The sequence below is a fragment of the Puma concolor genome, chromosome B4 (genome assembly GCF_028749965.1).
Source record: "Puma concolor isolate L17-30 chromosome B4, mPumCon1.1.hap2, whole genome shotgun sequence".
Lineage (NCBI taxonomy): Eukaryota > Metazoa > Chordata > Mammalia > Carnivora > Felidae > Puma > Puma concolor.
The window spans coordinates 83,188,423-83,215,649 of record NC_141673.1 but is presented as its reverse complement, the minus strand read 5'-3'; the positions used below and the strand labels follow the sequence as shown (position 1 = coordinate 83,215,649).

The following is a 27,227-nucleotide window of genomic DNA, read 5'->3' as shown; positions in this document are numbered from 1 at the left end:
TATATGTAAATCAAATATCCAATAAGGGGCTAATAGCCAAACTATATAAAGAATTCATACAACTCAATAGCGGAAAAACCCAATCTGATTAAAAAATGGGCAGAAGATCTGAATAGATAATTTTCTGAAGAAGATAGACAAATGGGCAATAAATACATGAAAAGATGCCCTACATCATTCATCATCAAGAAACTTCAAATCAAAACCACAATGTGATATCATCTCACACATGTTAGAATGACTATTATCAAAAAGACTAGAAATATTAAGTATTGGTGAAGATGTGGAGAAAAGGGAACCTTTGTGCACTGTTGGTGGAAATGTAAATTGGTGTGGCCACTGTAGAAAACAATATGGGGGTTCCTCAAAAATTAAAATTGGAACTACTATGTGATCCAGCAATTCCACTTTTTCATATTTATCCAAAATAAACAAAAATATTAATTTGAAAAATATCTGCACCCCCATGTTCACTGCAACACACTTTACAATAGTCGGATTATGGAAACAACCTAAGTGTCTGTCAATGGATGAATGGGTAAAGAAAATGGTGGTATATATACACAGAGGAATATTTGCCATAAAGAATAATAAAATCTCACCATTTATGACAACAAATGAATGGACCTCAAGGGTCCATTTATATTATTCATATAAATGAAAAAAGTCAGATAGAGAAAGACAAATAGCACATTATCTCTCTTATATGTGGACTCTGAATATAAATAGATACATACAATAGATATACATAGATACAGACAATAGATTGGTGGTTGCCAGAGTCAGTGGACAGGATGTGGGAAAAATGGGTGCATTGCTTTTGACTTTTTAAAAATTTAAATTAAAAATTAAAATTAAAATTAATTTTGAAAAATAAATAGAGCCTTATTTATTACAAACCAAACTATTCAGTCCTTTATGAAATGCTATGTTTGATTCTGGTTGTCACATTTTACAAGGGGGCACCTACAAACTAGAGGGATTGCTGCAGACAAGGGGGATGTATTAACTGTAAAAAGCCAAAATGGATAATGTTTTCAATATATTTATTCAACAAATAACTATTCACTCCTTAGGTAAGGAGCTCTGGGGAATTCAAAGTGAAAAAACATCATGAATCCCAATCTATAGGAGCCTACAGCTTAGTGATCATCATGGGTCTTCAAGTGGTACAGCCAAGCTATCATGCTGACGGAGGAGCAAATGTTCTGAACACTGGGTAAACATTAAAGTGGGCTGATGTGCACTCTTTATAAAAAAATAACTTTCTAATTATTCAAATTGTTCAAAATTGGATCTGTTTCCTTCTGAAGTAGTGAGATCTCTATCACAGGAAGAATTGGAAGTGGAAGCAGGATCATTACAGAATAATTTCTCTTTGGATGGGTGACCCACAAGGTCCTTCAAATTTCCCAGTGTCTTTCAGTCTATAACTTAGAAAACCTATTATTTTCAACAATAGTCATTATTATGGTGGTGCTCCAGGCACAGTGTCAGTTTTGGAAATATAGAGATGATCAAGAATGGGCCCTGCCTCAAGGAAGGGACAAGTGATACATAATACACATATTCCAATATGATATATTTAACAGCATGATCAAACTGTTGTGGGAGGTGCAGTGGGATGAAACTAATGAATGCCTGATAGAAGGGTGAGAGGCCTCTCAGCGTAGGGCATATGAGCTGGTCTTCCAATGAGCATGAGGACTGGTCAACATGTATAAGTTAGATCATCAGTCCAGACTGTTCCTTTGAACCCTGGACTTCTGTACCCAACTTCATGCATGCCTCAAAGTCACCTCAAGTTCTATTTATCCAAGAACCAACAAATGGTCTTCCTTTCTCTGGGGTCTCAGAGCTAGGCCCCCAATGCACAACACCAGTTCTGCTTATTTATTCAGACCAGAAGCCCAGGGGTGTCCTTTTCCATACCCTTTTCCTTAGGTGATCACATTTTATAAGGAGCATTATAAATATCCTACACACACACAGAGACGTGCACGCACGCATGTGCGCACGCGCGCGCACACACACATACACACACACACACACACACACACACACGTTTTTCTCCAGTGTAGTCATCTTCAATACCATCATCTTTCACAGTTGTTCTCTTGAAAAGAGACACCCCCACTCATATGTTCTTTCACATCTTTCTTTCATTTACTTCTATCTGAAATTCTGTGCCCAATCTTTAATGAAGAAACTTCTACTCAATCTTTAATATATTTTTTTGGCAACTGTCTGTAAAATCCATCCTGAAACTCCCCAGGCACAGTTAATTGCTGTTTTCTCTACATTTCCTTCGCCCTTTGTTTATGCACTTATTACACAGAATTATCTTCTGTATGTGATGGAGAGTAAGTGATCTGCTAACAAATTACTAAAGTTGTGTATTTGCAGTGAAATACCTCCTCATTGCTGGGAAACCAGTAAAAATCCAACCTCAAATGATAGCTGCCATCTCTCACACAGGTATTAACTGGACCCTTCCTCTGACCCACCCAGCCCACCTACTATTCCTACCTCTTCTAATCCTGTAGCTTTGTACTGTGACTTCTGGGACCTTCCTCAGAACCTAAGTGGTTTGGTGATAAATTTGTATCAACTTCCTCAGCTTCCTGACTTGGCCAGCCTCTCTGTCTCTAAGCACCTGATGCAATAAAGAATGTTTCTGCTTCTGGTCCAGCTCATGGGTTCTACCAGGGTCAAATCTCCCACCAAGGCTGCAGTATTATTCATGTCTATACACATGAGCAAGAGATCCATCCTGTGATATGAGGTAATAATGCTCATTATGCCAAATGTTTGGCAATAGGAAACAAGGTGTAGTGATAATATACCCTGAGAGTTAATAGCAGTGTTACCCATCATGCATTCTGCTGAAAACTAAAAAAATACCTGCCAAAGTGAATAAATGTATGAATGTAAATTACAAGTGACAAGCGTCAACTACTCTGCTCACTTCTGCCTGATTAGCTCTGCCAACTAGTGTCAAAATGATACCATAGCTAGTAAATGACAGCCAGATGGGTCTCACAACACATAATGATAAGTCCATGTTGACCTCCATCTTCTGAGTTGCCACCAGCTATTAAATACTGTTTCATTTAGGGGGTAGGGCATCAATTGCTGCGTACTGAAAATGGAAACTGCTATAAAGCATTCCAAGTTTATGCTATCAATATGAAAACTTTATAGCGCCTTCCATATTTTTGAACACTGTCTTACACAGAGATCTCTTTTAATTAGCCTTTTAGAGTTTTTACCGAGCATGCTTTTCTTGAATGATACTTCTATTATAATAATCTTTTCATGAAAACACCACTGCTCTGCAATGATTGCTTCTATGACCAAAATAAAACAAAAGTCACATTAATTACAAAAGAAAATTTAGATATAGTTCTGGCCAAAAACTAAAGACTGCTTTATCTGCCAAAATCAAAGACTGCTTTGAAAGATATGCACCTCGATTTCTTATAGATGACTCTTCACATCTTATCTTTTGATATATACTTTTCCAGTTTATATTTTTCAATTCTGCTTCATTGTTCTAGGAAACAATTATGAAAATGTCCTGAAATAGAAAGTGAACATATATTTTCACAGTTGATCCCTTTCAAGAAATAATTGATGGTTACCTCAATCTGTGCAGTGTGATTGGCATAATATTTTAAGGCTTCATCCCCATCATCTGGATCTGATCCTGGTTTGAGCATCTGTTGTAAGAGTTTGTTGTGACGGGCCAACTAGAGGGAAAGAGAAGGGAAAAGGATTTAGGTCTCTTTTTCCCCCTTTCCTGGGATTAAACTTTGAAATTACTTTGTCCACTTGTACACATAGCTTCACAGTTCTGGGGTTAATGGTGATTAATTACACTTCAGTAAGGCATGTCCATTTGAAAGCTGTAAATAATGAAACTATAAGGATCAGCTGTTATTACCATATCAATTTTACATTTTTTTGTTTGGCAATATATATGTTCCTCTCATGAGAAGACCGTGTCTCTCCCAGAGTAGGTGTTCACTTACTATCTGTTGATTAAATTTATATCTTAGATAAATGTATAATTGAGCCAGGAAGAAGAAACACCTGCAGAGATATATAACTGATACTCCCTATAATAGATTTAAAATACATGCATATCTAAAACAACTTGATCAGCAGTGTGATACTTCAGTAGGTAACAGTACCAATATAAATGGCAGCTTCTATATACACAAATAAATAGGTATTTATATTTCAAAGGAATTTCTCTTGTGGAATCTAATCAAAGCTCTCTACATTAGCAGTTTGTACTAAAGTCCTATGCTTCTGAATATTCATATGTCAGAATTCATGCTTTTCTCAGTTTTATTAGGAGTGGAAATGGCATTTACAGAATAAAAATTTCACCACAAATTGTCTTAAACTTCTGTTGATAGAAGTAATCTTTCTCTCCCATTTGAATGTCTATGACATTTGTTGCCAGTTCTCTCATGTTGTAAATAACTAATACATGATGCCTTCACATATCACTTTTATGGCTGTCTTGAACAATTCCTGAAACCCTACAATGTCTTTAACCTTTCAGGTATTCTACTTATGCCTCAAGTTTCCTGAGGGCTTCTAGTAAAAAGAATCCACATATAATTCTTATTCCTGGCACCATTCCTATCTCTTACCCTGTGCCAGCCACTAATCCTAAACACTTAAGTGCATGGTCTCATTTGATCCTTCCAGGAAATCCTAAAGTAGGCACTCGTATTATCCCCATTTTACAGATAAGGAAACTGAGGCACAGAGCATTTAAGGGAGTTGCCCATGATAATGTCTCTAGAAAATGATAGAGCCAGTATTGAACTCAAGCAGTATGGTTTCATAGTATTCTTATCAACTTACAGAGCAATAAATAAGTCTTTGTACTATTCTTAAGATGTTAACTCAAATTGTGATTATTAAGAATGGAGATAAATTTTAAACAATAATCCAGGACCTATAAAACCTCATAAACATTATACTTGTAAGTGGTAACGTGGTAAATTAAATATTCATTCCATTGATGCTGCTCTAAAGCAAATCATTTCCAAAGCTATTATTTTAGATTGGCTTTCAGGGATATTTATAATTCACTCAAGAAAACCATTTACATTTCATTCTTGACTAAATGTGAATTATACAGATTTTTATTACAAACTGTAGTCATGAAATTTGTTGTGACTTATAGGTGCTTCTAAAATTCTAAATATGTTTCAAAGGATAGAATTATTATAATCATTTAGGCACATTAGCATATGTTTTAAGAAGTTTGTTGAAGGTAAAATTGGCATGACTTGTTTACCGTTTGCATCTAGGGCATGAAGGAGTTAGGATGGACCCCAACGGTATAGACCTGAGCAACTGAAGGCTTAGAAATTCCAGTAACTAAGGAAAAATGCAGAAGGAGCATATTTAGGGAGAGAAAATCAAGACTTTGATTTTGGACACATGAAACTTTATATATCATGCAAAAGGAGACGATGAGCAGGCTGTTGGATGGACGTGTTTATCAAGAGTTCTGTGCAGAGTTCGGGAATGGAACTATGTACTGAGGTGTCATCAGTATATGTGTCATACTTAAAATCATGAGCCTAATGAGATGACCTAAAAGTGAGCTCAGACAGAGAAAAGAGATCCAAAGAACACCAATAGAATTTAGGAAGAGGAGGGGAATCAGAAAAGAAGACTGAGAAATTTGCGCCAGGGAGGTCGGAACAAAACCAGTGAAATCAGGGGTCCTGGCAGCCAAATGAAGAAAGAACTTCAGGATGGAGGGAGTGATCATTTGTGTCAAAAGTTGATGACAGTTGAATCAAATGATGACCAGGAAGTGACAGTTAAAAGTCACTGATAACCTCGACAGCAACAGTTTCAGAGAATGGTGGACACCAAAGCCTAATGTAATAAGTTGAAGTAAGAATGCGTGGATAAGAAGTATAAACAATGAGTATAGGCAACTCTTGAAAAGCACCACTATAAGGGGGAGCCAAGAGACAGGGTGGTAGCTAGACAAATGGATAAGGCAAAGGGAGGTTTTTTTAAAGATGAGAATTGTAACATCATGTTCGTTTAATTTTGAGAGAGCTGGAACGTTTGCTAAAGCAACATCTTGACTAGGTGAGAATGGAATAATCTAAGATGTAAGTGGAAGGTTTTTGCCTTAGATAGAAACAAATTCAACCATACTGACAGCAGAGCTATGGGCGCAGATTCAGGAGGGTGTTAGTTTTGATGATGGGAACACAGAAAAGTTTTGGGTTTTTTCCTGGTTACTTTTATTTTCTCAGTGTAGTAGGAAGCTGATAATGAGGATGAGAAAGGAGGTGTTGGAAATTTGAGGAAGAGAAGATATGAGATGGTGACCTAGGGAAAGTGAACACACTTGGAAAATGTAGTAGGATTGTCAGGAAGTCCTAAGAGCTCCCTTTCTGTGATGGTGAAAGCGAGGTCAGTAAGCATGTTTGTGTGTTTTTCTCCAGTGAGGTTCAGCTGTCTGGGTCCAGGTATAAGTAGACAGAATTGTAATTAATGGGATTTGTGGTGTTTCAGGACAAGGTCAACAACACACCAAAAAGAGATACGTGGAAATTAAGAGTCCATGCTAGGACTTTCAATGGGCCCATGGAAGCTAAGCTGAATTACAAAGGTAATGAAGCCAAGAGGGACAATGAAAAGGTGGTAGGATCAATGAATTGTAGCTTCTAATGTCTTTTAAAAAATGTGTTGCAGTTGAAGTGCTAGAAGAAAGTACTAGTTAGAAAAGGCAAGCCAGACTGAGATACTTAAAGTGGAACTCACTGATGGGGGGCAGGGAGCAATGACTAGTAATGATCAGGTTTTAGGTGTAACCATGTATCTATCATCTGATCTCCATCACCACACTGCCCTGAGCCACCATCTTCTCTCACCTGGAATATTGCAATAGCCTTTAACTGGTCTCCTAGAGTCACCCTGGTCTCCCAGAGTTTAGCCTTAACACAGGAGCCAGAGTCATCTTTTTGGTACAATCATGCCTCTTCGACTCAAAACCCTCCAATGGCTGCCATCTCAGTTAGAGTTAGAGCCAAGTCTTCACCATGGCCAATGAGGCCAATAGAATCTGGCCTTGTTACACCTTTCTCATTACTGTTCTGGTACCTCCCCAACATCCCAGCCCTTCGGGGCTCCTGACTGTTCCTTCAACCTGAGAAGCGTGTATCCATCTCAAGGCTTTGTAGGTGTTCCCTTTCTGGATCCTCTTCCTTTAGACACCTGCATGGTTTGCTTCCTCACCTTCTTCAGGACTCCTTTCAAATACTGGCTTATCAATAAACATGCTTTGAATAACGACCTCATCCATCTTTCCTAATACATCCAACAACATTTCCTCCTTTATTTTTCCCCATAGCATACTATGATCTGACATACCATATTTTATTATCAATCTCTTCATTAACTATCCCTGCCACAACAGAGTAAGCTTATGTTCTTAGAGAACAGAGATTTTCATCCATTTTGTTCACTGTTATATTTCCAAGGCTTAGAACAGTGTCTGGCACATAGTAGATATTCAATACATATTTGTTTAATAAATTAAATATAAATATCAGAACTCTTAAATCATAAACAAAGGATATCTTTCCAATGTAAGACATTAATTTGAATAATTTCTTATAAATTTATTTATTAAAAACTTTTACTTCTTTATAGTTACTTTATAGTATTAAAATTAACATAATGATTTTAAGAAATCAACAATGCCATTTTATGTGATATAATGAATAGTACAAATCTATACAGATAATTTTCATTTAGTATGTACTACTTAACAGAAACAGCAGGACTTCTCTCTTTCCTGCAGTGTTAATGAGATGATTCTACATTTTCTTGTTTTATTGAAGATAATGGCACTCTCAAAGACACTTTAAAAAAATAAGATGTGGAGGCCTCTCTCACATGTTCAAACATTTAAAATAAAATTTATTCATAATTATATATGTAATCTACACATATATTGGAAAATTAAAAATATATAATAAGAAAAAACAAAATAGAAATAACTGTACCATTTTTTTTTTCTGCCTGGATATCTTTTACATTATTTTGTGACTGAGAGCCTTTCCTGACTAAGTAGCCTAGTTTGCTCTTGCTTGTTCTGTGTTCAGATGGTGCCCTGTAACATACCTAGATAGCAAAATTTCTCATATTGTATCTTAGTTAATATTATGTCTCTCCAAGGAAAAGGACCTTGTCTTAACCTCTACATTCTCAGAGCCAAAAACAGAACTTGGTACACCAAATAGACACAATAGATATTTGCTAAAGAAACAAGTTAGTGAACAACATTCATTATGTATTTATTGGGCAAAAACTCTTAAATCTCAATGAATTATCTCTCTGTTTCCTCCTTGATAAAATACAGAGGCCAAAGAAATATAGTTAGACATCAGATGATGGTAGAATTCCCAGGGTTTGTAGAAATAAAATATTTTAATATTATCTTCTTATTTCATAGTTAATTCATGTACTTATATCTCTTCTGCTGTATTGTAAGCTATTTGGAGAAGAAGGACCTGAATACTCAATAAATGTGGGCTTGAACCCTGTGAAGCAAGGATAGCATCCCTATTATATAAACAAAATACAAAAGTAAATAATACCTCAATGATTCTAAAACATGTGAAAATAACTGGTATCGATACAGAGCTCTCTGGTCCAAGTTTACAGTGTACTAGAAGCACAGTATAAATTCTCAGAGACCAATTAACATATGCTCAATAGTTTTGGGTTTTTTTTTTTAAAGATTTAGTCCCCTCTACATGCACTCCTATTAAAAATGTTACCCAGAATGACTATGCTGCCAATCACAAACATCAGTTTTTTCTTAGTGATGGGCTCTTTACTTTAGCCAATTTTCTCTACCATTCCCTGCCACATACTTTTTTATATGACACGAATAAAGAAAAACAACCCCAGAATTCAAAGAAGCAACAGCATCATTTAATATCATGTGCTTTGGAAACCAAATGTGAAAAAAAAAAAAAAAACCACGGTAAGTTTCTAGACAAGTATAGCACATCTGTGGAGATCCATCACAATGAGAAATGTAATTTAAATCTTAATTAAAAACTTGAAAAGAGTTAATGAAGACATACAAGGACAGTCATCTTATGATATATAACTTTAGCTCACAGAGACCTCACAACAGTATTTGAAATTACCTGATGTCACTATACAACATGGTCTGGAAAACCAACCATCCATCAATGTTACTAATAATGAGAATCTGAACATGGGCATCATCACTGAATACTAAAAAGGAATAATGTTATAGTTAGAAAATCTCTGGGACCTAGAAATACTTACAATCCACAACAGTCTTTATTAGGTGAAATTGTAGCAATCGTTTTATACATGGCGTGGACATGATGCCTACATTCGCCATACCTGCTTGGTAAATGGTGATGAAAGAATTTTACCAATAAAAAACTCTTATTAGCTCATTACTACAAACAGAAAAACTAGCCTGAGATAATTTATCCCTTTCATAATATTAAAGTTTTAAAAAATGCAATGTAATACATGGGCAGATATATGCATATATATATCAGGGAGAAAGAAATCAAAACATTGGCAGTTAGCCTTATAAAAGAATAAAGACATAACTCCCACAAGGAAAGACTCCCTTGAATGCATAGAGATCTTTCATTATGTGTTGGGGGGGAAGGAAAATCATGCACTTCATTACTAGTCATGACATATTTGCAATTTAAATACATATACAACTTTAAACAGGAATAAAAATTTGTGCATATACATAAAATACATACACACTCATAAGTATTATATACACAACCATATACACAAACATGTATAACTACAGCTAAGTCTTTAAGTAATACTGTGCAGCTTTTTAAATCCAAGATTAGGGAATAAAGATGACAGATTTAGGCTTTTTATTTTTAGCAGCATCCCTTATTAAACCATTCACATTTATCTTCCTATCATTAGAATTCTGATTCATTTCAGTTTGGGTCCAAATAAGGATGGAGTAAAAAAAAAAATCAAGCAATTGCACTTGAATGATATTCAACAATAATTATTCTTTGGCACTTCTCATGTGATTTTTTTCATGTGAGTTCCACTTGTATTAATTGGTAAAACTGACAGAGCAACTGCCTTTCCAAAGATCACAAAGTGCGCTGGAGCCTGAAGTCAGAATAATTGGCTTGTACGTTTACGTTAATAATTGTACAATGCTTTTATAGCAAACACTCTTCCTGTTAGAAGCAGAGAGAAATCAGCAGGAGAATATAAACTAAGGTGTTTACCTTTTCTAACATGCTTAAAATACACAAACCTGTTTTCAAAACATGCATCTTTCTCTGATTTGGTGTTTCTTTTATGTAGAAAGCAAAAAACACTACTGTGGGATTATAGAGATAAGTAAGACTTATTCTCTTTCTTTAAGCAATCTACTTTCTAGTTGGAGGAATGAAAATAATTATAGAAATGTAATTAATATGAAGGAAAATACGGGCAGGAATGCAAGAGATCACATTTGGTGGTAGCACTAGGAAAAGAATCATGAAAAAAATACATCTGATAAAGGTTTTAAAGAATGGATAAAATGTCCATAGGCAGGAAGGGGGAGGTGAGGATGTCATGAGGAAGCCATTCTTAGGGGAGATGGGGACCTGCATGAAGAAAGTCACAAAAGATGGGTAGAGAGAGACAGGTCTGGAAGGTGCAATCATACTAAATGCCCACGTAGGAGTTTGAGCAGAGAATACTATTGAAGTTGAACTGTGTCCACCAAAAAGACATACTCAAGTCCTAACCCCCAACAGCTGTGAGTGTGATCTTGCTTGAATATAGGGTCTTTGCAGATGTATTCAGTTAAGATGAGGTCATACTGGATGAAGGTGGGTCCTAATGCAAAGACTAGTGTCCTTGTAAGAAGAGGGAAATTTGGACACAGACACAGACACATAGGGAGAATGCATGTAATAACAGGAGACAGGGACTGATACAAGGCCAACAGCACCAAGGGTTGCTGTTACCAGCAGAAGCAAAGAAGACACAGGTGAGGACCCTACCTTAGAGCTTTCAGGGAAAACATGGCTCTGCCAATACCTTCATTTAGGACTTGCAGCCCCCAGAACTGGAAGCGAATAAATGTCTGCCATTTTAGACTATCAAAATTGTGGTAATTGGGGGCGCCTGGGTGGCTCCATCGGTTAAGCGTCTGACTCTTGGTTTCAGCTCAGGTCATGATCTCACAGCTTCGTGGGTTCAAGCCCCACATTGGGCTCAGTGCTGGCAGCACGGAGCCTGCTTGGGATTCTCTCTCTCTCCCTCTCTAGCTGCCCTTCCTCCACTCGTGCTGTCTGTGTCTCTCTCAAAATAAATAAACAAACTTAAAAAAAATTCAAAATTGTGGTAATTTGGTACAGCAGCCCTAGCATGCTGTATCAGTCTGTTTGGGATGCTAAACAGAAATACCAGAGCCTGGATGGCTTATATATCATACACATTTACTTCTCACACTTCTAGAGGCTGGGAAGTTGAAGGGAAAAAGCACCAGCAGATTTGGTGTCTGGGGAGAGCTCACTTCCTCATAGACAGGCATCTTTTCACTAAAACCTCATTGGTGGAAAGGGCAAGGGATCTTTCAGGTCTCTGGTATAAGGGCATTAATCCCATTCATGAGGGCTCCACCACCATGACCTAATCACCTCTCAAACGCAAAAATTCCAAACATCATTGCACTGGACGTTGGGATTCAACATATGAATTTGGGGGTGGTGGGTGGCACAAACATTCAATCTACAGCAGAAGCTAATACAAATGCAAGCCATTAAGGAATTTTTCTCTTAATTTTGACATGATAAACTAAGATCTTCTTATTCTTTTCCCCTTCTATTAGGAAAAGAATTGGGGGATAGAGAGAAACCATTTGAGAATGGTGCCAACTGTCCAGAGCTGCTCTCAGTACTACAAAGTCCCTTATAAAGAAAATAACCCAAAGAAGAAATAACTGTCCCTCTAGTACATTGATACCAGGATTATGATTGTGTTCGGAGTAGGGTCAAACTCATGTTAAGAAGAAAAGGCTTTCTCACATGAGACTGAACTGTGTGGTCTCAGCAAGAAAATATTCACTGTGGCAGGGGTATGTGCACTTAGACCCTTTGTAAGCATATAAACTTCTGGCATTTCTAAAAGAGAGGATCACTTGCTCTCTACTTCAATCAGTAAGTCGAGGTTGCAGGAACCCCCCCAGTAATTTTCAAATTAAATCTGAGGTTAAATAGTGAAAGATGCAGAAATGGTAGCATTTCCAGAAGAGGGTGAGCACATTAGAGAGTTGGGGGTGAGGGGTAAAGTGAGGGGAGAAAATGTGGACGAGTATTACAGACATGGGTTTGATATTATGTATACAATATCTATATAGTATTATAGATAAGACTATGGGAAGCAGAAGAAAGTACTGATTCTCCATCAAAGAGTGTAAAGAAATGGATTAGCTGGAAAACCTCAGTCTTTCTTAAAGTTAATGCTAGTTCTTTTTTCTCCTTCTCAGACTTTCTTGTTCCCTAGTCAAGCATGGTTGTCCATAATGTCTTGCAGAATTTGGATTTTAACTAGAGTGGAAAGAGAAAGACCTAATGTTTATTTTTCTGGACTTCCAAAAGAATCTGAAGAGCACGCCTCAGGGGCACCTGGGTGGTTCAGTCAGTTACCATCTCGATTTCAGCTCAGGTCATGATCTTGTGGTTCGTGAGATGGAGCCCTGCATCGGGCTCTGTTCTGACAGCCTGGAGCCTGCCTGGGATTCTCTCTCTCTCTCTCTCTCTGCCTCTCCCCTGCTCTTGCACACACACATTCTCTCTCTCTCTCAAAATAAATTAATAAAGTTTAAAAAAAACACACACACAAAAAACGGAGAATGCTTCAAAGAAAGCATGGCCAAGAGGAAAGCATAGCAATGGAGAGGAAGGTGAACAGAGGGAGTGTCACTCTGGGAAATACAAATCAGTAAGCCTGGGAAAGAGACGACACAAACCCCTGAGCACCTTGAGAGGCAGTTGTGGAGGATGGGTGGACTGCCAGACCAACGACCTCAGACACAAAGGAAAGCATGAGATCTCAGGACTGTTTCCTCATACCTACAATCATAGGGAAGTAATGACCTGGTTCCTTCCCTCCTCCTACAGGCCTAAAGGAGCCTAGAATGCCAACATTACTCTATACTTTATCAAAGGAGTTGATAAAGGAGCATGTTTATAAAAGGAGTTTAAAAAATATATAGGTTTTATTCATCCAATATCCAAAATAAATTCTTTACGGTTCTTAGAAAACAGTTCATTTTTTCCATTGTGGCCAAACTAAGACAAAGATGGACAAAATGACAAGAAATTCACCAAAACCAACCAACCAAACGGACAACCCCCGCACCCCCCCCAAAAAAACCGCTCAATTTTCAGATGGTCTGGACTCCTATTCATTAGGGTCTATCTAAAATCACAGTAAAATCAATAAAAGACCTTTCGTTATTATAATGAAGATATGCTTGATAGCTCAAACTTCAAAGCAAGGCAAACTAGGAAAGAAAAACCCCGGACATAAATGGCCCACCAGCAACAATGCATTTTTAAATGATTTAAGGTAGTAGGTTATATTTGCACTATGGTTTTGACATAAAGCATTCAAAGTGTTGCTATGAAAACTCCAGCTTTCCTAGTGATTGCTGAATTTCATCCTAATGGAGTGGTTCTCAAAATGTGGTTCCTGAACCAGCTGCATCAGCATCACCTGGGAATTCCTCAGAAACCCAAATTCCTAGGTACTGCCTCAGGGCCCTTTAGAATCAGAAACTCTGTGGGTGGGGCCCAGCAACCACTTTAGCAAGCCCTCTGGGTGATTTCAATCCTGACTACATTTAAGAACCACCGTCCTCTTGGAGAGGAAATTTTACCACCAGGACCAATTTAAATACTGGACAGGAATCCACTTTCCATTTAAATCTAAAACTAAAGAAGGAACAGTTTTTAAAGGAGTTTTTTTTTTTTTTTCCCTTCCCTACAAGAAAAATGTAAACAATATTAGATACTCTTAATAACAGTAATTTCCTGAACAATTTTTTTTCAATTGTAACTGAGATCAGACGTATGAAAAGTATTCCATTTAGCTTTTAAAAATTGGTCATTTATCTACTATATGATTTCACTCATATGTAGAATTTAAGCAACAAAACAGATGAACATAAGGAAATGAAAGGAAAAAAAAGAGAGGGAGGTAAACCATAAACTCTTAAGGATAGAGAATAAATTGAGGGTTGATGGAGGGGTGCTGTGTAGGGGGACGGGCTAAATGGGTGATGGGCATTAAGGAGGGCACTTGTGATGAGCACTGGGTGTTATATGTAAGTGATGAATTGCTAAATTCTACTCCTGAAAACCAATGTTATACTATATGTTTACTAACTGGAATTTAAATAAAAACTTGAAAGAAAAATAAATTATAAGTAAGTAAATAAATAAGTAAATACGTAAAAAACCAAACAAATAAATAAATATTGGTCATTTATCACTAATAGCTTTAATTTCTGAGTTCATTTTACGCTTTTAAAAATATTTCTGTACTAGAACCCCATTCAAGTAAAAAAAATTGTTAATAAGGAGGTTTATATAATATTTATCAAAATATATAGTACACGTATTAGTTTATAAAATTAGTTTATATGCTTATTCTCATGAAAAGAGTAGATGAACAAAATTACCTTCTAAAACAAACTTTTTCCCTACAATTATTTAAGTCAAACTTATTCTTGAGTTTGATTTTGCTCAACTAGAACAGCTCATACTTTCTTTTACTTCAATACTTCAAAAGCTATATATATTAGAATTTTATTAAAAAAAATTTCATTTTTAGAAAAAAATACCTGTCATTTTATATTTTTCATGCAAAATTTAATGAAGTATCATGCTTAATTGCTTCTTATATCATAGTAAGAATATACATCAATATTTTCTGAATGACTAAAACTACATGAAAAAAACTACATGAAAATAGTAAGTAGGCCATCTTATCTGAAATCAGTATTTCACAAAAATATTCTACATTAATCATTGTTGTAGTGTCCTATTCAAAATGGATAAAATATTTGGGGGTGAGAAGCAAAAAACGAAACCAATTCTCCATGTTTCATGTGATTATACAAAACACAAATAAACATTAATAAAAAGAGAAAGTAGCAACTAATCTCTAGAAAACCCCCAAATGATGTACACTTGTAGTTTTTATTTTTGTTCCGTAGAATTGATGAAAGACAGATGTTCATGCAGACTCTATTTCTTTCTGATGATCATAAAGATAAGTCTTCGAAATTTCTGGGTCTTACTATTCCTATAAGGAAGTAATGTATTTATTTCTTCAGATCCAGAGACGAGAGGATAAGACTACTTTAGTAGCTCCATCAAGCATTTACAAATCAGTGTGTTGGATATTTCCCATCCGCGTTCCCTCCCGAGTGATTTTTCAAATGTGATCTGGATAGGAACAGCAGAACACAAGGATCCTTCTCTGTGACAATTCAGATGATGATAAGCGAGCGTGAAATGCTATTTATTTGATTTTAGTGTGTCTCCCTCACCTAAACTATAAGTTTCAGGATGACAGGAATTTTGTGTTCACTGTTGTATCCCATGCCTCCAGAATAGTGTCCAGTACCGAACAGGTCCTTAATAAATATTTATTGAATGGATGGATGGCATAGAATGTTCCTGTCTGACCAATTTTTAATGGTATATGTTTCTAATTTTCCAGAGGAGATTGATTTTTATGAAATGTTGAATTATAATTTGTAAATGTGAAAGATATTTTAGTTCTTATTTATGGAATAAAGTGATTAGTCATTTACTTACAACATAAAGAAAATAAGAATTATACTGTCCCTTATCTCTTCAAAAGCATTCTAATTCTTTCACTGTTTCTAGTGATTCTTTTTTTCCAAGGCAAGCACAAAGAGGTGAAAAGAAGCATCTTTTTGAGACCTCTGACCATATCAAAATAGGTCTTGCGGTTGACTGAAAAAAACGTTAGGGTCCTTGCTCTCAAAGCAATTGTTGGAGAGAGTGGTCTTATCATTCACACTGAGGGATTACCTCTGGTTCTGCCACTGACCTTTCATGGGAACACGTACAAATCACTTCACCTTTTTATGTCTAATTTACCTAGCTGTGAGAAAACAGTAATACCTACACTATTGTATCAAAGAGAATTACTGGAGGATCTGTGTTCTTAATGTTCCTTATGCTCCTGGACCGATGAGGCTTTAGTGAAGAGCACAGTATTACTCATTACTCTCCCCTATGATACACCTATTCTAAGAATGAGTCAATTGCTTTTCTGTTGCTCATAGACATGACAAAGCCACTTTCAAGTGGGTTAATTAAAGGTTTGGAATGATAATGATGAGTTCCACAACAGTTCTCACACTGCCAGTGTGCTCAGGAATCCAATCTGAAGTGAGCAAATTAGCCAGATGTAAAATCGGGGGTGGGGGGAGGGGTGGGGGGTGGAACGTGGGGAATTGAGAAGAAGCCCTACAAGATAATTTTCAGGAACTTTAAGCTCAATTGCTTGAAAGCATTTCAACCTCAGTTTGTTATAGCTTTCTATTTCCAAGTTACATCAGACTGAGAACTATCATGCGAGTGCTGCCTCGATGTTTAACTGTCTAATCAACAGCTGATTAAAAAAAAGGTCAGCTTTTGTTAGAGTGGTTCTCAAAAGTGAGAGAATTATTGCTCAAGTGAACTTCTGCATTTCAAAGGCAAACCTAATAAAGGAGGAAATGAGGTGGCAAGGTGAATTTCAACTCTAAGTAAGGATACAGATCACTTGAATCAAAGTGAAAAGAGACAAAGAATTTTGAACAGATGTATTTTGTTACTTGTTCATTCTGTGACATCCAACACCCTTTTAAATGCTATCTAGTCATTCAGAAGTTAAATTGCCCAGGTTGTAAATGAAAATACAAAGGAGGGCATGAAAAGAAGGGAGGAAATACAATTTAGAGACAAACTCATTTAGGAAATCCTGTTCTCCTTTCTCAGAAAATTATACAGCTAGCTGGTAGAAAAGACATTTAAGGGTACAGGTATTGATCACAAACATAGATGCTATAGACAGTTATTGCCTGTGTTATAAGCTTCTTTGGTACTATATGATGAGGTCACGAATTATCTATAAATGGAACATAAAATTGTTAGATCCATAAAGCATGTTATATGCAATTTTTATACAACAAAGGACTCATAATCCCAATCCAAAATAACAAAAAAATTTTCCTTATAACTTAAGCAATCATGAGCAAATACAATGATGGGTGTATGTCTTGTATGCTCGTTCTAAAATAGTTCATGAACTCCTGATGTGTGCCCAGTGATTCCCCAGGAAATGGAGTTATAAAAGTGAACAAGACAGTCAAATCTTCAGCCTTTATGGATTGACTTTCTGGTAATGGAGAAGACACAAACAAACGAGCAAATGCTAAAAAGAAAATAAAGCAGAGGACGGGAGTAAGGAGCACTGGGCAATGGAAGTTGCCATTTTATTTATTTTATTTTATTTTATTTTATTTTATTTTATTTTATTTTATTTTATTTATTTTTAAGCAGGCCAATGCCCACCAAGGAGCCCAAGGCAGGGCTCCAACTCATGACCCCAAGATCAAGACGTGAGCTGAGATCAAGAGATGGATGCTTAACCAACTGAGGCACCCCCAGGAAGTTACCATTTTAAATCAAATGATCAGAAGGGTTTAGCAGAAAGTTAAAAGGGAGAAGAAACAGTAAATTCAACAACACAAAGCAATACTTCTTGACTTCAAAGCACAGCCATGAGACCCGTGTGGCTTGAGCAGGTAAGGAGGAAGGTAGCCAGAGAGATGGGTGAAGGGGGAAAAGGGGCCAGGTCATATTGAGAAGCTTTTGAGGCCAATGCCAAGATTTGAGTTTTACTCAGAAATTGCATATTGGGAAGTTATGAGCAGACAGATGACATACTCTATTTAAGGGCTAGTGCTGTCACTGTGTTAGAGAAGACATAAAGGCAGGCACAGGTGAATGGAAGCAGGGAGAACAGACGCTCATTGCAATAATCCCAGTGAGAGATGGCAGTTTGGGACCAGGTGGTGGTGAGGAATGTGGGCAGATTCTGAAACATATAGTGCAAGAAGAGGGATGATGCCAGAGATGGCTAGGGAGTAGGACTGCATAGTTAGCATCACGGGCTCTGGAGAGACCTGGGTTCAAATCCTTTCTATCCCACTTGTTAATCAAGCATTGTGGACAAAGTAACAGCCTCACTGAGCTTCCCTTTCTTCTTCAGCAAAATGAGGTTAATAACAGTGCTTTTTAATATTTACCTATGAGATGATTAGATGAGACATCGCACCTCATACAAAGTAAGATGTTGCTAAATGTGAACTAACATAATAGAAAGAAGGAAGAGTAATCAGGAACATGACGTTAAAATGTCTCCTAAGTCATGCCAGTGGGTGCATACTCTGTTCTATTGGAAGCTCCTGAAGTGTTTAATGAAGAGACAGACACTTTTGAGAATAATCCCTTTGACTTCCTTGTGGAAAGTGACTGAAAGGGCTCTAACCAGAGGCAAAGAAACAAGAGGCTGCTGCAGTTGTCCAGGCAAGAAACGAGGATGGCCAAGAGGAGGAAATGCAGAAAGAGTAAGAAGCGGGGGGGATCCTAGCGACATTCAGGAGGTAGAACCACCGAGGGGATGTGCTCTCTGGATGGCAGCCATGGAAGGGTCAAGACGAATGCCAGCTTTCTAGCTTGATAACTGGTTAAAGAACCATGCCACTCACTAGAAAGAGAGCTCAGAGTAACTCTCGGGAGGGACAGATGACGACTTCAAGACTTAGCTTCCCTGTGCCACAGTGGGCTCAGATTGCCACGCAGAAGAAAGGAGAATGTCAGGGCCTTCGGGGGAAGCTAGCAAGGGCCTGGCTGCCTGTCACCACCAACACCAAAGCATTGATCTTTTCCTGATATGTGTGTTCAGTTTATTGCTTTGGAAAACTCCTCAGTTTGTGTCAATGTGGAACATGTGGGAGTGATCAATTTTAAAAACAAGTTAAATATGAGGCACTTCTAGAATCTGTGATGCAGTCAATAAAATTAGGGGCGACGGAGGGGAGCAATTGCAAGGAAACCTTGCCCTAATAAATTGTTTTCTGTTAAAACTATTAAGAGGTATGCTGTTTATTCCTTTTGGAGCTCATTTGTGGGCCCTCTTGCAGCATCCATTTAGAGCCTGATGCTGACGCTGTCTGAATTCGAGCCCTACCTTACCCTAATGAGCTTCAGGAGGGTTGATGCGCCTCTCCTTCCTGCCTCCGTCTCAGCAGTCAGAGCAGGAAGGCCTCACTGCAGCTCCCAAGCCCACTGACATTTCATTAGCACTGTTGCTGCGATCCCAGAGCACGTCTTACCAGATGAGAGCCATGAAGCACCACCCAGGGTGGGTACAAGCTAAAACAAATCCCCGTCTGACAGAACAAGATGTGCTTTTGCAAACCGGAACCTGTGAGTATTTCCTATTGGCCCTTTACTGATACTGTTTTCTTGGTAAGGCTGCAGAGCTGAAAGGAAAGCAAGGATAAATACGAGTAGCCTTAGGACATCTTAGAGGACATTTTAAACAAAACAAATACCCACAAACACACACCACTTCTTCTGAAGAGTAACTGTAGTGTATTGAGGGTTATCAATAAAGTTGCTCAGCGGGACAACAGTGAATTGTAATGGCACCATTCTTTATATCTTGTTTTCCCTCCCCTCCATGTTTTAGAACTAATATTTCACTTCTGTTCTGCATAAGATTGGGGTCAGAATGGGACATTTTGGCTGAGGTGCGTTGAATCATTGCTCCTTTGACTCTAATGTACACTTTGGAGTGTATCTACTTTTTAGGTAGTAATCATTCAGCCTCCTCCGTTTGCTGCTGCCCATTTGGGGCCCCCAGCACTCAGTGTGGATTGCTCTTGGTAAGACTGTTGGTGACCTGCTGAGTGCCAAATCCTGGAATCAGATTTATGGCTGGACCTTGTGTGTTGAATTCATTGGGGCCCCTGGTCCCACTCCCCTTTGTGAGTCTGCGTCCTACCTCACGTTCACATCCCGTTCCTCAGACCACTCATTCTCAACCCATTTCTGCAGGTTTCTCCTCCTCCTTTCTTTTAAAGTGTGGTATTACTCAGAGTTCCATTCTCTTCTTTTTTGAACATTTTTTAAATGTTTATTTATTTTTGAGAGAAAGAGTGTGAGCAGGGGAGGGAGAGAGAGGGAGAGAGACACAGAATCCAAAGCAGGCTGCAGGTTCTGAGCTGTCAGCACAGAGCCTGATGAGGGGCTCGAACTCACCAATGGTGAGATCGTGACCTGAGCTGAAGTTCGATGCTTAACTGGTGGAGCTACCCAGATGCCCTCAGGGTTCTGTTCTTGATGGTTTACCCCTCTCTTTCCAGTGGCTCTTCCTGGGAAATCTCAACTACACCCACCATTTCCAACAGTATCTATACTAACGTCTCTGTACATCGATGTTCCAAGCCTGGCTCTCTTTTCTGAGAATCAAGTACATGTAATCAACTGCATGTTGTACACCTCCAACCTAATGTCCCCTAGGTTCTCAGATACCAAAGATCTAGAACCAGGCTTCTCCTCTCCACACTGTACCTCCAAGCCTTTTCTATTTCCAATCTTGTGAAATGCACCGTCATCTACTCACCCACCAACTCTGTACCTGGGAGTTGTCCAAGACTCACACGTGATTCCCCACTCTCCTCATACCTTTCCCACTCATTAAATTGGCCAGGGATGCAGCAGTGCTTGGGTTAAGGAGGTGGTGATGGCTTCTCCTTGCCAAGATCTACACACCCTCCAGACCTGACCCCACCTGCCTACCTCTCAGCCTCATCTGTGTCTCTCTTCCTCTTTTGCCTGACATTCTGGCCTTCTCTTCATATTTGGCCATTAGAGACTTTATATATAAAGCAGTAGGAGGCTCGGGATTCTCACATTGCCTTATAGGGCCAAGGAATAGATGCCTACAAAAGAGTTATGGTTTTCATTTGTTTTGGTGCAAGTTTTTAAAAGGTCTCTTCCTATTACAAAATAGCAAAGATCAATTCCTATAATTTCTGAGAAAGCGTGGTTTAACAGAAACGAAAGTTAGGTGATAATCAAATTAGCCTGATATCTGGAACGTGGAAAGCACAAAAGTAGAAGGAAGGGAATGAAATGAAATAGCTGTATCTGGATCAGGTGATCAGGCTCTCAGACAATTAGGGAAGGAAGCTGAGGAGGGAGAAAGTCTGGAGTAGCTTTTTTGAAAATTTTGGCCTGCAGACAACTCGAGTAAAAATATCCAGGATGTATTTGTAAAAAAGCAATTTGGGGCTCTGACCCAGACCGACTCAAAGTCTCTGGGGATGGGGTCCAGGATTTGAGGCACACTACAATTTGAGAACCACTGCTTTTGACCTCAACTTTAACACACAGTTTGTCCCAAGTTGTATATCAGATGCAAACAGAAAACTACCTTTTCCCCCAGCTAAGTTTCTTCCAGTTTGACCCCTAATTCTCTCTCATTCCAATTGTTTCTGCCTTCCTGTCCCCCTCTTCTGCTTCTGCTACTTGATTCATACTCCTGTTTCATACTTGATTCATTCATTTGCTCAATTTGATGAATGAACATATGTCTGCCCCGTCGATTGCTTAGTCAATTCTCATTTATGATCAAACTCTCACTGTTCACAGAACACTGAAATCAGAGTCATAGCAATGGGAGGAAAGAATGGCCAGTGTGCTCTCTTTTATCCAGTCAGAAACTCTATGTCTGTGTGTGTGTGTGCCTGAGTGTGTGTGTGTGTGTGTGTGTGTGTGTGTGTGTGTATTACACTCACATACAAAATGAATTAAACATTATAAATATAAACATGAAAAATACTTACAAACACATGACCTATTGATTCTTCTGCATAAAGATACTTCAATGTTTGGGGCGCCTGGGTGGCTCAGTCGGTTGAGCGTCCGACTTCAGCTCGGGTCATGATCTCACAGTCTGTGAGTTCGAGCCCCGCGTCGGGCTCTGTGCTGACAGCTCAGAGCCTGGGGCCTGTTTCAGATTCTGTGTCTCCCTCTCTCTCTGACCCTCCCCCATTCATGCTCTGTCTCTCTCTGTCTCAAAAATAAATAAACGTTAAAAAAAAAAGATACTTCAATGTTTTTCACATTTTTATTTATTATTGAGAGACAGAGAGAGACAGAGCATGAGCAGGGGAGGGGCAGAGAGAGAGGGAGACACAGAATCTGAAGCAGGCTCCAGGCTCCCAGCTGTCAGCACAGAACCTGACGTGGGGCTCAAACTCACAAACCACGAGATCACGACCTGAGCCGAAGTCGGACACTTAACTGACTGAGTCACCCAGGCGCCCCGTGCATAAAGACACTTCAAATGTGGGACACACGGGAAACTTTTTGACTGTGAAGATTGTAAAAATCATCTAAAGCAGGGTTTGGAAAACTACAGCTCATGGGTCAAATCGGACTTGCCACCTGTTGTTTTTTTAAGTGAAGTTTCACTTTAACACAGCCATGCTCATTTGTTTACGTATTCTCTATGACTGTTTTTACAGTCGAATGGCAAAGTTGAGTATCTACAGCAGAGACAGCCCAAAATATTTACTATGAGACCCTTTGCAAAATGTCGGCAAACTCTTTATAAATGTAACACACATTTATGGTTTGCAGGTCTCATACCTGACAAGATGTTAAAATGATAGAAACATAGAGAAATAGACACACACATACATAGGTTTCTAGAAGCTAGGTTTTGAACCAACCAATTTTATATGTCTAAAAATGATTCTATTTTATCAACAACATAAATCTTAACAAGGGACTTTCCAGAAATTTCCCCCGCTGTATAATTTCATATAACTACTTGGTTGTGACGTAGAAGGGGGACTTTTTTGGTCTGGCCGAGGATAACTATTTCCCCTTCTGAAACTTGACTTTTTAGCCCAACAGTTTATCTTCCAGAATGATTTTGTTATAATGGTCTGTCATTTTTCTGTGCCTCTGTAAGTAATTCTGAAATTCAGAATGTACCAATAGCCACAAAACACAAGTGCTGAGCAAGCTCACTGCATTACTAGTAAGACTCACATCCCTATATGAGTCTCTCAGCTCTTAAATCAGAAGAGAATTGTTTTCATACACTAGCTTAATATGTTCTAGAACTGGATCTACTGACTAAAAGGTATTATTTGGATCTCTCTCATGGCATCCTGTCTTATACTTCTACAATGCGTCTTCAGGATAAAGTGTTAGCTGTATAGTTTATCTTTCTTACATTTATGTTTTAGCTAGAAAAACAAGTTAATCAATATGCATAGGCAGATACATGCAAGCACGTGTATAAACATGCAGGCCCAGAATATTACTTAGTGCTTTGATGTCAATGTTTTTATACTGGCTCATGTGTTTACTAATTATATTTTCTCATGGGTTCATTTTTAATTGATTTATCTTTAAACACTTGCTTAATAATGTCAGGGTATGAATTAGTGCATGAATAAAAGTACAATCATTAAAAGATCTTTTTAAGACTTGTAATAATACTTTTGAGTCAGTGGATACCTTCTAAAGCAGATTTCTGTGCCATTTGTTTTTGTGTTATTGTTTCAGCATTCTACAAAATCATTAATATCTCATTAATTTTATGGCACCATAAATAAGAACTAAGTACCCTAAGGAGCAGTTTAACAGAAATTTATGCTATGTCACATTTCAATATATATTTACACTGAATTATTTTTTGGTACTTAAAGCCCTCTAGAATTTGCTAAGATGTGCCCTCCACTGCTACTTCTCACATCGGCACCACACTGTTTCCTCTGTCCCTTTAATGTAATGTCCCAGAGCATTTAACCTCCACATACATATTATGGTGAATATTTCCTCTACTCATGCTCATTCTTTCCCTATGATGGAGAAGCCCCCCTCCTCACTTTTTTTCTGCCTATCTAAAACTCATCCATATGTAAGATTCATCTAAAATATCAGCCCCTCCACAAAGCCCATTGCAGTAACTCCAGCCAAGATTAGCTATTTCCTTTTAAGTCATCTATGGCGCTCACTTGTTGACTGTAATAGTCACTCATCCACTTAATCAATCAAGAGTATTTGTCATATCAAACACAAGTATTATGCGTTTCGCAACACATTCATGAATAATACATAACACCCGCTTTTACTGAATTCGGAGTCCAGAAGAGAAGACAAACAACTAAATAGGCCACAATAATTCACTGGTAGATGTAAGCACAGTGTGCAATGGGAACACCCAGGAACAGACGGGGTAAAGTAATGATAAGGAGCTCAGGTTCTGGAGTCACAGTGCCTGGATTTGCATCAGAGTTAGAAAAACTGGGAAATCTAGAGTTCCATTATGGATATGTAAAGTGTGAGATGCCTAAAAAGACATTTAGATGCAGATCTCAAACAAGCAGTTGGATGTACCAGTCCGGTGTTCAGAAGAGAGGCCCACGCCGAAGATGTAAATTTGGGACTTATTGTGGTACAGCTGGTGTTTAAAGTCACGTGACTGAATGAGATTATCTCGGGAGTGAGTGTCAATTGAGGAGACAAGAGATCCATGGAATGAATCCTAGAACACACTGACTAGAACACTTCTGACAGAAGCAGGAGAGAGCAATAGGAACCAGTAAGAGAAATTGAGAAGGGCCAATAAGGAAGCAGAAAGACCAGGAAACTGTGCTGTGTGAAAGCTAAGTGGAGGAATCATTTCAAAAAGAAGAGAGTGACCCACTGTGTCAAATGTTAGTGACAGGCTAGATAAGATGAGGGATGAGAACAAATTAGATGTAACAAGACGGCAGTCACTGGTGACCTCACCATGAGCTGTTTTGGTGCCATGCTGAGGATGAAAGCCTGGCAGGGATGGATTCCAGAGAGAAGAGAAAGAGAAGAATTGGAGATAGCAATTGTGTACAATCTTTTGAGAAGTTTTGGTATTAAAGGGAGCAGAGTAATGGCCCAGTGGACTAGGGGCTTTAGAGAAGCAGATTTTCATGCTTGAATGCTGAGCAAATGATGGAATGATCGAGTATAGAAAGAAATTGTTCTCTCTCTATTCCTCTGGCTCTTCCCCTGTCTCTGCCACCAGCTCACTTTCCAAGGCCCACTCCTAACCTGACACCCCAGGGCACCCCAGATATACATATTCTACAGGAGCTGCCACACTGTGATTGTTTTTATGTCTCCCTGTAACGAATGGCAAATTTCATGAGGGTAGAGACTATATCTCATTTGCACACCTTAATCTTCATGTCCATGGCACAAATGATACCTGTAGATTATCTGCCCCCGAAAGGAGCAAATGATGTAGTCACAAGTAGAGACCTATCCCCATGAGAATGCAAGCTCATTGAGGGGAGGGATTTTCGTCTGTCTGCTCACTACTTTATCCCGAGCACGGAACAGAGCCTGGTTACAGCAGGTAACCAGTAAATATGCACTGAATAAAGAATGAATTAAGAATGAATTTAGCTGGGGAAAGTTATAAAAGGAATTCTGATGAGATTAATGTCTATGGAGAACTTCCTGTGCACCAGGCTCCATGTAGATGCTGGACTCATGGGCTGTTGATCGAAAAAATTTTCAACCTTTATATTACATTAAAATTTTAATTGAAAATCTGCTTACTTTTTTTACTACAGAGAATGTATGGCAACAGGATACAACAAGATTTTTATTTATTTTTTTTAATCTGGTGTCTGAGAGGCATTTTTTATTTCCAAATTATACTAGTGAGAAAGGCCTACTAATCCCAACCTCTGTCACACCACCAAAAATTAATATTACTACATGAGGGTTCCCTCAATGAATTCCTCTTAAAATTAAGTGCAAAGAAATTTTGTGCTACACTAATAATCAACAGGAGTGGCTTTTTGTTGTTGTTTTTTTGCATTATATATGAATCATGTAACAAGTATTTCTCTTTGCCTTGGTTGCCAAGAAACAGAATAATTAATGCTCAAAGTAGCATTAGTTAATAATCATGTATTTTATTACCTCAAACTGCTTTGTGAAGGCAACACAGAAAAATATCTTTTGGTAGGGGGAAAATAGTTGATCCCGAATTTTTTTTTTTAAAAAGAATTTCTTTTAGAAAAGAAAACTTACAATTATGTTAAGTTTTCAGGCAAAGTTCCTTCAGTTGCTTATATTTCTACATATCTGTTGCCAAGACTTAACAATAGTTTTTCTTCATGTAGCTGGGCAATTAAGGTTAGTCCATTTTCTGCGATTTTAGTAAAATAATCTCTTGACATTAGAAAAGGTTTTTTTCTACTAAGTTTACATATTGGAAAGTTTACACATTGTCGAAGTCTCTCTACAAAGTGACCTTACATATCTACTTTCACAATGACTATTGTACTGTAAATACTTCCAGTTTATTTATACTCACTTTTGATTGTAACTCAGAAGTGCTGAACATTATTCATCCCCGAAGACTGAAAAACAGCTCTGTGCACTTGTATAAAATCTGGTGTGTTCTGTAGAACTGCTTAGAAAACACCGTCTACCATGCTGTCCTATGCCCTTACACAGTTTTCTTTTAGAATTAAATACCAGAAAAAAGTTGGCCATTAACGAACTGTATAGATGTTAATTGTATTGCACATGATTTTTCACTCTTGGTTACCAAGAAGCTCAGAGTCCTACTGATAAGCAGTAAGAATATCAGCCAAGACCCTTAGCATACTTAGACTCCTTTTCCTTCTCAGGGCTTTTGATCTTGAATTCTAACAGTCTAATTATACAAGTGCATTTCTTACTTGACCTCAGATTCCTTTCGTGAGTAGGAAAGGTATAAATAAATACATAAATATCCAGTAGCTGGTTAGCTTCTCTGTTACATTATTTAAAACATAATCTAATCCGGTAAAAGAGCCATCATGGTCCAACTATTCTCTAAGTGTCCATAAAAGTCTCTGAAAGTTTACTCTGGAAACACAGTTGATGGATACCCCTCAGATTTTTATAGACAAGAAAGGTAAAGTCAGAGAAGTTGAGTGACGTAATCAGCTAATGGAGAAAATGGAG

The 27,227-nt window shown here is 38.0% G+C and overlaps 1 protein-coding gene across 7 annotated transcripts in view; it reads right to left on the bottom strand.

Moving 5' to 3' along the window:
- ITPR2 (inositol 1,4,5-trisphosphate receptor type 2) overlaps window positions 1–27,227 on the bottom strand; it is a 515,364-nt gene that overhangs the window by 123,724 nt on the left and 364,413 nt on the right. For 6 of the 7 annotated variants that reach the window (XR_015253713.1, XM_025930361.2, XM_086713793.1 and 3 more), the window contains one exon: window positions 3,645–3,752. The exons of the other annotated variant lie outside the window; for it this stretch is intronic. Coding sequence is in view for 5 of the 6 variants with exons in the window: in XM_025930361.2 (XP_025786146.2) it covers window positions 3,645–3,752 (108 nt within the window). In the remaining variant the exon portion in view is untranslated. The remainder of the gene's footprint in view (window positions 1–3,644; window positions 3,753–27,227) is intronic. 7 annotated transcript variants of the gene reach the window in all.